At 38.1% G+C, this 11,297-nt stretch overlaps 1 protein-coding gene across 3 annotated transcripts; it reads left to right on the top strand.

Moving 5' to 3' along the window:
* Window positions 1–1,095: 1,095 nt before the first annotated feature.
* On the top strand, window positions 1,096–3,986 carry LOC131011599 (ATP-dependent DNA helicase Q-like 3). Of its 3 annotated transcripts, XM_057939368.1 has the most exons (5): window positions 1,096–1,537; window positions 2,276–2,362; window positions 2,633–2,734; window positions 2,924–3,054; window positions 3,613–3,986. In XM_057939368.1, the coding sequence occupies exons 2-5, from the start codon at window positions 2,278–2,280 to the stop codon at window positions 3,733–3,735; spliced, it is 441 nt and encodes a 146-aa protein (XP_057795351.1). In that variant the 5' UTR covers window positions 1,096–1,537; window positions 2,276–2,277; the 3' UTR covers window positions 3,736–3,986. The 3 variants fall into 3 exon arrangements, 2 of the variants coding, with proteins under 2 accessions (XP_057795351.1, XP_057795350.1); XM_057939367.1 differs by lacking the exon at window positions 1,096–1,537 and having other exon boundaries at window positions 1,993–2,362; XR_009097041.1 differs by lacking the exon at window positions 2,924–3,054 and having other exon boundaries at window positions 1,096–2,734.
* The last annotated feature ends 7,311 nt before the right edge of the window (window positions 3,987–11,297 follow it).

Here is an 11,297-nt window from a genome sequence, read left to right as displayed (position 1 = left end):
CCCACCGGCTCCGGCGAGGCCGTATCCGGCCGAGGGCGCCGCTCCTCGACTACTACCTCCCATCATCCATTTTCCTCTCTCAAAAATCACGGATGAAGACTAAAGGGGAGCCCTAATTTCCTCCCCAAATCAGGAATCGCCGCCGCCTGAGCCGAAATCCGGCAACGCAGCGCCCTTCTCTTCGGCGTTGTCGATGCCGCCATGCCGAAGGCTTTCTCCTCCCCTTTCCCTTCCAATTTTGAGCCCTAGTTTTCATAGAAAGAAATACCGCCGCCGCTACAACTGGAGGACCAGCGAATGGTCGGGCTTCATCCGTTCTCTTCCTCTTCTTCTCTCTGAATCTGGCGCCGCCGACTGAGGAATGTCGATGAACGTCGTTCACTGCCATGGTCTTCGAGATTCGGGCGAGTGGTTGTCACCTCCGCTCTTTCGTTACCTCTCTCCGATTCCGATTAAGAATCGCAGGAAGAAGATGAAGAAAATCAAGAAAAAGATAAGGGTTCCGAGACTAGTGCAGGAATCGACAGTGGGCTACCCTCAAAATTCTCTCTTTATCAACAGTCCGTACGTGCAGGTGCGCTGAAACGTTCGAACCTTTGCTTTCTTGAAATGCATTGTTTTTGTTATCTGTTATGTTTTAATGACTCTCGCATTGAATGGAATTATATGCCTTACTTGAATTGCAGTCGCCAAAAGGGGATATAAGCTATCTGCAGAAGTTCTTTTTGATGTATGTGGGTGGGAGGGCGCCCCTTCATTTACAAGAGGACTTTTGTGGCACTGCTCTTTTGAGGTATATTGAACACTGCCCTCAGTCTTGATTTTTTTTTTTTTGGTAATTGATTGATTATGTTCTATGCATTTGTTTGATGTGTGATGATCATGGAGGGCGTTTGCAAAATAGAATGAATTATAATTTGATTGTTGCTAATTTTATAATAATACAATGCTTTGCGTATTGGCTGGTTATATTGCTAAATATTCGCTTTGACATTGTTTTTGAATGGATGATCTGAAGTCAGTCTAACTGGCTAAGATGATTTCGTGTTTACTTGTATATTCAATCTTGCATCTTCTTTGGAAGGTTTCTTGAGAAATTGGGATCAGATAGTGGAGTGTGAAGATGAGTGAAGGCAAGAAGTATCAGCTGGGGACGATTAGAGCGTTGAGTCTTTCAGTGGTTTCATCTGTTTCGATCGTGATATGCAACAAGGCACTCATTAGCACTCTTGGCTTCACTTTTTGCCACACTTAGAAACCGAGCTCATTCTAATTTATTGCTAATTGTATGAAATTTGATGACATTGTGTTTTGGGTGGACTAAAAATTCTCTCTTTTTTCAGCCATTATACTAATAACACAATCTTGGCTATCTATTATTATACTAATAACACAATCTTGGCAATGGTTTTGGTGTTTGATCTTATATACCACAGCAACCTCATAATGCTTATTTAATCTTGTTCTCTTGCAGCTTCAACGTCGAATGAAGATTGCTGAATTGAAGCAGATTTGTACTAGACCTGATGTTGTTGAGGTCGACACTGAATTTCTTATAAGTATTTTATATTGATCTAGCTTCCACCTATTTTTGCCTTCGTACAAGCCTTTGTTTGTTAATCCTTGTAGACTTATATATTGACCAGCACCAACCTTCTTATCTTTAAATATTTGGCAATGTTATGATGCAAGCTATGATACGATTGGGTTATGAGAGTTCTTACGTGTTTTAACAAAATACTGGGAAGGGATGGAGCATTTTTGAGTAAAGCAAGGCCGATTATTAGCTGTGCTTGGCTGGATATATTATTACTTCTATATCATGTTTATGAACTCAGCTTGGTATTGAAGTAGAACTGCTACTTCTTGTGAACTTTAATCTACATGGCTGCTAATGCAAAAGATGATGAAACTACTTTTCTCATTTTCTATTTCTTCATATATCAAGTCTTTCCAGAGGCATGGTCACTGTTGTCTTATAAAAAGTGAATAAGGATTATGTCGTGTTATGCTCCACCACTTCCAATTTGAAACCAGTGTTTTTATATATGATATTCTCAAAATCCCCTTGCTGACTGAGAATAACTGAGCTATCTCAGGTGACTCGCCAGATAGTTGTGAACAAAGAGTGAAGTTCTATAAGGATTGTGTATTCCTGCTTTTACTAGGATCTGATTATATGTAGGGTGCTGCAGAACAACTGCAATTTGGTCTACTTTAGAATATTACTTGATTCTTTCCAGTAAATCAAACAGCTACTTCTATTGCTTTCTAGGTATGGGATGCAACTTCAGCAGATCCAAAGCTGTTGGTATATCTGAAGTCATACCGAAACACTGTTGCACACGTTTGTCACTATTTGGTGATTCCTTATCTGTATTACCACACACGTTTGTCACCTTTTTATTATGTTGTTGCCATTGCTTCTGCATCAAGAGGTATTCTAGCTTGCACTAGCTTTTCTAATATCATTAACACGTACTGTTATTTACCTTTGTTACAAAAAGTGTGGATTTGTGGTAGACATAAGTCTAAAGGTAGAGCTATGGTTTCTGTATTGTTTTGATAAGCTTCTTTACCTTACAATTTCAATCTGTTCACATGTACTGATTTATTTAGTATCATCATGCAGTGCTTCAGACACCTATGGTGATGACTGATGAACAATTATCAGAGTTCTGGAATCGAAATGATGAAGCTAGTGGATCTGAGGAAGAAATTTCTGATTCTGATGGTAAATCTAAATAAAGAACTAAATGTCCAACATATACAAGTGCTTGATAGTAAATATGCTTTCTATTCCGTGGTGTAGCAGGCTTGGTGGTCCTCTCTGTTATTTCTTCTTTTTGTATATATAATTTTGTATAAATTATAAACAATGATCAATCTTTTTTTTTGTAAACCTCTTGATATCTGTCTTCAGATGCCACAGAAATTGCAAAAAGTGTAGCAAATTCAGGCAAATCATCCAAATGGAGACTAGATGAAAGAATGGAGTCATTGCAGTGTGCGGAAGAGAATTATTATCGGAGTAAAGATAACCAAGATAAAAAGGTTAACATGGACTCTATTACCCAATTTATCATAGTTGCTTCATTAGTTTTACTTTTACAGGTTAAACTAGAAGGTATTCATGTGACTCATGTCTGATACAATTATAAAGGTAATGCAAGAAGTTTCAGAATGAAAATATCAATTAGGGGGGGGGGGTGATGATATTATCTATCTTATTTGTTGATTATAGTAAACTAAGTAAAGCCATACCATTCAGAGCTATTCTGGCAAGAGGTATTTGTCTTTTCTGTAGTTGCCAGTTTTCACTTTCTGTTCCAGCTTCTGGTGAAGGTAGGACTTTAAGAAACACTACAGTAAGTAAATGTGTGCATGTGTTGGCCTAGTGTGGTTAATGTCTGAGGCCAAAGCTGTTGCTGTTGCTATGTCTTTTCTATATAAATCATGGCACACAAGTGTTCTACTTCTCAGAGAATATATGTTCTTTTATTTCTATTACAGGAGATGGTCTGAGATGGGAAAGTTTAAGGAAATGTTCTTTTATATTCTCCCAAATTGTATATTATCCAATTTCTTGATATTGAGTATTTTTTCTTGCAGGGTTCCTGTAGTGGCTATGGTAACACTACATGTTTTTGCTCCTCTATGTTATGTATGTCTCCATCTTCTATTTTTTCCAAATCCAGTTCTTGCATTCCCCTCTATTTTTTCCATTTCAGGTAGCTTCTTTGCTTGATTATGTATTTCTTTCTACATTTTATGCCTGCTGGATTATAGATTCATTTCAGGTTCAAGAGATTCTGCCTGAAGTATAAAGGTTACAAGTCTATTGGTGCTAGAAACATTGTATGATAGATTTTTGTTTTAGCTATAAGGTTGTTGGTATTTTCAATTTTGAATCGGAATATGCAATGATGATGTATACTTGATATTTGGTTCATTTGTATAATAATGTATGAATTTTTTGGATGATATATAATATTGTTATCGTTGATTTTATCATTTTGTCGTTTTATAAAAATTGCAAAATTTAAAAATATACTACAATTATATAAAGTGCAAAAAATTGTTATAAAAGGTGCAAAAAATCGTTATGTATTCTAATTAAAGATAACGGTTAAAATCGTTATAAAAACTGCAAAAATCGTCATAAAAAGTGCAAAAAATCATTATAAAAAGTGCAAAAAACCGTTATGTATTCTATCAAAGATAACGGTTAAAACCGTTAAAAAAAGTGCAAAAAACTGTTAACTATGATAAAAAAAAAAAAAATACATAACGGAAAAATCTAAATACATAACGGTGAAAAACCGTTATGTATTCTATCAAAGATAACGGTTAAAACCGTTATAAAAAGTGCAAAAAACTGTTAACTATGATAAAAAAAAAAAAAAAAATTAATACATAACGGAAAAATCTTAATACATAACGGTGAAAAACCGTTATGTATAACCTTTATAGATAACGGATGTGTACTGTTATGTATGACACATCGTACCGTTATTTATGCTACTATACATAACGGTTTTGAAACCGTTGTGTATGACGTATAGAATAGATAACACCACTATACACAACGGTTTTTTTGCTCATAGATAACGGAGGACTCTTAAGGAAATAGAATCGTGCATTCAAAGGTAATCCAGCTGGCAGCGTGCTCTGCAAGTCATCTTGGCTCTGGCGTTGTAGCTCTGGTGAGTATGACAGAGCTGAAAGTCAACTCTGCAAAGTTCAGCTCTGCAAAGTTCAGCTCTGGAGATGTTGACTCTGGCAAAATATGTTGACTCTATCGATCTTTAGCTCTGCTCTGCCGAGTTTACTCTGGCGCGTTAGTCAACTCTGATGATTTAGCTCTGCTCTGACAAGTTTGTTCTGCTTTGGAGATTTCAGCTCTGATAGGGAAGTTCAGCTCTGGAGATTTCAGCTCTGACTCTGCAAGTCAGCTCTGCTCTAGCATTTACGCTCTGCTCTGCTCTGCGCGGGCTTTTTAGCTCTGGCACGGGCTTTTCAGCTCTGGCGCGGGCTTTTCAGCTCTGAACACGAGAGTGCGCCTAAAAACGCCATTCTAACCCAAAATCTCCAAAATTACACTCTTCCATCTATAAAACCTAAATCTATCTCCTGCAAAGCATAAAACAAACCCATAACTACACCAATTTCCAGAATATTTAACTTAAAACAAGCACATGCAAACCCCTAAAATCAGAACAATTAAGCATAAATCACCTTGGTGAGTCAACTCTCTTGAAGGTCAGCTTTTCCCATACTTGACAACTCAGCTATGCCCACACTTAACAACAAGCTCTGACAGCTCAACTATGCCCACACTTGGCAACTCAGCTTCGAAACAAAGACTATTGTAATGAGGCTTGAGCCTAATTGCCCTAATGAATGAGCCTTTATAGCTAGGGTTTCTTTGTAAACTATAACTAGGACTTTCTTGTGTAAATTTAGGGGGACTATCTTTTTAGCAACTAAAATTTGTAAATGTAATCTTTCAACAACAATGAAATTTTTCGGCGACCTTCCGTGGACGAAGATCATTACGATCGAACCACATAAAAACTCTTAGCATTCCTCTATTGTTTTTATTTTAGGTGTTGATACTTGTTTCATCAACTGGCGTCATTTGTGAAAAAATCTGGAGTAAGACGTGAGTTTTGATTTATCTCTTTCGTGTTTCCAGTTTCCACTGAAAATTTCTAGATAATTCTTTCGTCTCACTTTTTGATAATTTATCTGTTGTCTTTAAAAATTTTATTCATTATCATATCAAGCTTATAATCTCGACAGATTAAGAAAATGAAGGGGGAGGGAGGACAAATCCAGGGAATTTGGGATTTCCAAGTTCATTTTCTTCGTCCATGTAAAATCCCAGTTTATCAAAATCGTGAAACAAAAATCTCTTTTCTCCCAAAAATGCTCGGGCAAAAATCGATTTATTTCTTCCTACACGCTGCCTCTGCCCTCGCTCTTCATCCCGGCGATGCCTCTCTGATAACCACCAACACCGAAATATCTTCTCCATCTCAGCTCTCTATCCCAAAAGAAAAGAAAAGGGGCACATCCAAAATCAAAGAAAACCCCAACATATCTCTCCATCTCCCTTGATTCACGGCCAGCGAACAGACAGCAAGGGCCGCCGCTCATTTGAAGCACTGGAGTTCGCATCCGCCTACACTCTACTCTGGATTCCTCAATTTTATCGTCGGATTGGCTGGGAAGAACCTCTGCATCAAAACCCCCAATTTCTAAAACAAGACCTTTAGAAGCTCCAATCCATCTCTAGTGAAATGCCTCTGGGAACGGGAAGGAAATGGACGGCAGATCCAGCCACAATGAAAGCTGGTTCTCCTTCAAAAATTCGCCGAGCAAATTACTGCCCATCTATCGCCACCACTTGGTTGTACAAACAACACCAACCGCTGCAGCCACCTCTAGTCTGATTTGTTCGAGCTACCTTAACCATGATTTATTCTAATAAATTTCCAGGTTCTTTAAATTCAGTTATTGTTGGTAGCTGGAGTTGGTTTTCACGTAGAATCTTTCACTAGATTAATTGGGATTGAATTGCGCTTTTCAAATATTGATTTGGGGCCAGATCAATTGAATCAGTTCGAACTCCACTGAGATATTTTGGAAATTAGTTGTGCGATTATATGCTACTCCCTCCGTCCCAACTTTTGGTATCCAGTTGAGAACGACACGGGTTTTAATAAAGTGATTGATGTGTTGTGAGTGGAATAAGGGTCCCACATTTTATGTGAGAGTTAAAATAATTAAAGTGGAGTAAGGGCCCCACCTACTTTTACCAAAAATAGAAATGGATACTAAAATGTGAGACGGCCAAAAAAGGAAAGTTGGATACTAAAAGCTAGGACGGAGAACTCTTATTTTTTTTAACAAAATCATGTACACATATCAAGTGAGTAAGGTCTGATATTCTTTCATCGTGTGTCATCACATGAATAGTGTTGGGTCTCGGAGGGTCTTTAAACAGGTGTATGGGGGGGATAAACCTGATGAGATCTTTTTGGGAAAACTGATTTTGTCGTGAGGAAGAGTTATCAGTTTTAGAGAGAAAGATTTCAGTAAAGGCTTTGAACAAAAACAGAGCAGTGTTATGAACCTTACAAATTTTCTCAAGATAGATCAGTTAGAAGGATTACACAAACAGCGGAATATAAGATTCGTTCAGTAAGCCCTTAGAAACAGTGATACATATAAAATTTCTTGGTTGCACTTTTAAGTTAGTCAATTTCAATTAGAATAAGTAGTAAGCACAGAGAGACGTAGTAACTAGTGGTGCCACCGGGCCGCGGCCCGCCGGTTCCGAGCCGAAACCGGTGGTTCCGGGCCGCTAAAATGCTGAACCTGAACCGGCCCTTAGGGTCTTTGGGCGGGCCGGTTTTCAGGCCCGGAACCGGCGGTTACGGGCCGGGCCAAAAACCGACGGTTCCCGGTTTTATACGTTTTTTTTTAATTTTGTTTATATTTTTTTAATGAAATTAAATTATTTGTGTTAATTTTAACTAAATGTAGCTTAACTATTTATAGTGTACTACACATGGTAAAGAATCCTACATTTTTCAATGTGGGATAATGTAGCTTCACTATTTATAGTGTACTACACATGGTAGAGAATCCTACATTTTTCAATGTGGGATAATGTAGCTTCACTATTTAGGGCGTGTTTGGTATATTCCTAAGGATGTGTCCTGATATATTAAATTAAGATACCTTTTGTAGATAAAAGGAGTTTAATTAGATTGATATGTGTTTGATACGTTGTGCAGCAAAGATGATTTCGTGTTTGGTATGTAGTATTCATAGATAGATTACATAGTGAAATTCCAGATTTACCCCCATTTATATTTTCCAATTCTTAGTGAGTCCCTAAGTTTTGGTGACATTACTCTTCGTCCCTGTCGGAATGAAATCTGATTCATAAAGGAAATATGGGAGAAGGTTATAAAATAGCTCCAAAAATTAGCAACCATCAAAAGAACACAAAAATGAAATCGACTTAAATTTTAATTTGCACAACACAAAATGGAGGTGACGAAAAACCTCCCACCATTCGTGACCCAGACTGCACATCGGAGCCTAGCAGGAAGTCTTCACAACAAAGCCTCAAACATGCATTTAAAACAAGAATTCATGTTCAGAAATTGAAAGGAATAATGGTTCAAATCTAAACCCGAACACGTGAAAAGCATGAAATCAATTTCAAAAACATAATCATGGGAAACCAGTGAAATTCGAAACAGGTGCCTAAGTTGGGAAGAAATGAGGAAAAACCAATATGCATAAATGGCTAACCTTAGCAAAGCTATATTTTACTACAAGATAGAATTAACTATGGTGTGTACAGATATAGATTCACAAACTGGAAATCAAATGGGAAAACCACCAAAAATCCTATCTTGCCCAAATTGAGTTAATTACAGTAAGATAGAGTGATGCTTCACTCTTGTGCTTAGAACCAACCCATTTGGGCTCGGCTTAAGATTGAGTTGAGTCGAGAATCGAGAGGAGAAGAAGGTAGATGATGGCCTTGCCACTAGACGGCGGCAGCAGGTGGTTGTTGTCTTGGTCGCCGGTCTGGTGTGGGCTGCGATTCTCCCATCGAATCGAAGAGGCGGCGGCGACGGCAGTGCCTTCGGTTGTTGTATGCCAGGCTAGATCAACAGGAAGATCGAGCCAGAGAAAGAGAGAAGTGAAGGGAGATAAGGGGGGTATTGGGGTAACGTGGCGCCGCTCGCCAGCTTTCCAGAGGCGGCGGCTCGCCGGAATTCAGAGATGAATTTCAGGGTTTTCTTTTGTGTTTTCTTCAAGAGGTTTGAGAGGGAATAGAGAAGAAGGGGGAGACGGCGGCGGCGGCGGGTTCCAGATGGAGGAAGAAGTTTGGTGATGACCTTGCGTGTGCGATTTGGGGAATAAGGGAGAGAATGAAGTGAGCCGCCGGAGGCGGCATGTCGGGCTCAGCGAAGCGGCCGATGGCAGCATCGCCAGACCCCTCGCCGGAAACGAAATCGAGAGAGGGAGATGTGAAATTTTCAGATTTGATGAATTTCGAATGAAAAGCAGAGGGCAATTAAGGCATAATTCAATTTCATATAAGAGCTGGAAAAGGTATCCGAGGGGGGGCCTCGGTTGGGTATTCTAGAAGGAACAATGAAATTTCACCGGGCCTCCATTTTTTTACGGGCTTCGTGAGATGCGTATCTGAGTACCAAACGCACGTATTACGATGTATACCTTTGCTATTCTGCCATAATACAAGCTACCAAACGTGCCCTTATAGTGTACTACACATGGTCGAGAATCCTATATTTTTCAATGTGGGATAATTTCAACTTAATGTAGCTTCACTATCTATAGTGTACTACACATTGTAAAGAATACTACATTTTTCAATGTGGGATCACTCAACCTAACTTATAAATATATAATTTATATTCATGTAATATATAACTTATAACTTATAAATATATAACTTGTAACTTATAACTTATAACTTATAACTTATATTCATGTAATAGTTTTTACTTAGTAACTTGAGTAATTACAAGCTTTAAAACAACACAACATATATTTAAAAATTATATATTTATATGACAATAATATATAAGTTATTAAGTGATTTAAGACTTTAAGTTGAGTAATTTTAACATTTTAAGTTTTTAACATCATAATTTATAAAACTATATAGTATAAGTTGAGTATTTTTAATATTTTTTCAACATTTGTAAAGTAAAAACTATTACATGAATATAAGTTATAAGTTATAAGTTACAAGTTATATATTTATAAGTTATATATTACATGAATATAAATTATATATTTATAAGTTAGGTTGAGTAATCCCACATTGAAAAATGTAGGATTCTTTACAATGTGTAGTACATTATAGATAGTGAAGCTACATTAAGTTGAAACTATCCCACATTGAAAAATGTAGGATTCTCTACCATGTGTAGTACACTATAAATAGTGAAGCTACATTATCCCACATTGAAAAATGTAGGATTCTCTATCATGTGTAGTACACTATAAATAGTGAAACTACATTTAGTTAAAATTATCCTATTTTAAAATATGTAGGATTTAAATATAAAATTAAAAAAAAAAAAATGGCCAGGCCCGGCGGTTTCGCCGCGGGCCACCCTCCCCTTGAACCGTAACCGGACCGAGCTCCTTGGCGGGCCGATCTCGGAACCGGCCCGTGGTCAACGGTTCGGGCCTGGACCGTTGACTTTCGGGGCCGGTTCAGGGTTGGCCCGCCCGTTTCGGTTAGCCCGTGGCACCCCTAGTAGTAACTAAAAGTAGTAAACGACATAAGGAGTTTTACGTGGTTCGAAAACAAAGTTCCTACTCCACAGTCAGATGATCAATCTGACAATCACTCTGGGCAATGCTTGAGGTGCACAGCGTACCTACCTGCACCACTCTTGGTTGGATTTTACATTTAGTATGCCTTGACACTTTCGTGTCCACACAACAGTAATACTAAGTGTAGGAAAGGGTTTTTTCGAACCACGTAAAAGTCTCTGTGTTATTTACAGCTTTCAGTTTTACATTCTTACTTGTGCTATTTCAATTGATAAAACTGAACACTGAATAACAGCAAAGAGAAACCTTAATCCAACAACCTGCTCCACCGAGGCTATTACGAAACTAAGTTTAATTTCCGCTGCGTATGATATCAATCTGACTGAACTATCCTCTGATAGTAAGGAAGAGTGATATCATCTCTATCTTTGCAAACACGACTGAAGCCCTTACTTGGATCAGTTAAGTTCCAGTAACTTAACTGATAACTCATTACTGAAGAGCTTTCAGTATCAGTCGTCAACCCTGTTGGTCAAAACTGATTTCAGTAAAACAGGAGTCATTGTTTGCGTGCAAAGTTTCGTTTTGATCTCTGACTGAGATCCCTCTGATTGAGGTCAGTAGATTAAGTCAAAAATAGCCTATAGGTGTATTCCCCCCCCCATACACCTATTCGAGACCCTCAGGACCTAACAATTGGTATCAGAGCAGGTTGTTCGCAAGAACTATCTGCATCTGACTAGGTTCTATTTAAACTAGATCCTTTTTCTTAAAGGTCTCGAAAAAGTTTTACTCTTTCTTTTTGTGCTTGCTATTTGCTCTATCTGCTGTTATCTGTTCTCTCTTTTTTGATGGAGACTAACCACAACAGATTATCTTCTCTACCTATGTTTAGTATTGAAAAATACGACATATGGAAGTTTCGGCTTGAAAGCTTCCTCACCGCCCAA

Source organism: Salvia miltiorrhiza, chromosome 2, assembly GCF_028751815.1.
Source record: "Salvia miltiorrhiza cultivar Shanhuang (shh) chromosome 2, IMPLAD_Smil_shh, whole genome shotgun sequence".
In the NCBI taxonomy this organism is placed as follows: domain Eukaryota; kingdom Viridiplantae; phylum Streptophyta; class Magnoliopsida; order Lamiales; family Lamiaceae; genus Salvia; species Salvia miltiorrhiza.
The sequence above is the reverse complement of the archived record's forward strand: the minus strand, read 5'-3'. Positions and strand labels throughout refer to the sequence as shown.

Coding starts and splice junctions, on each gene's coding strand:
- LOC131011599 (XM_057939368.1), top strand. CDS start 2,278: ATGGGATGCAACTTCAGCAGATCCAAAGCTGTTGGTATATCTGAAGTC. Junction 2,363..2,632: donor CACACGTTTGTCACTATTTG/GTGATTCCTTAT, acceptor ATCATCATGCAG/TGCTTCAGACACCTATGGTG. Junction 2,735..2,923: donor AGAAATTTCTGATTCTGATG/GTAAATCTAAAT, acceptor ATCTGTCTTCAG/ATGCCACAGAAATTGCAAAA.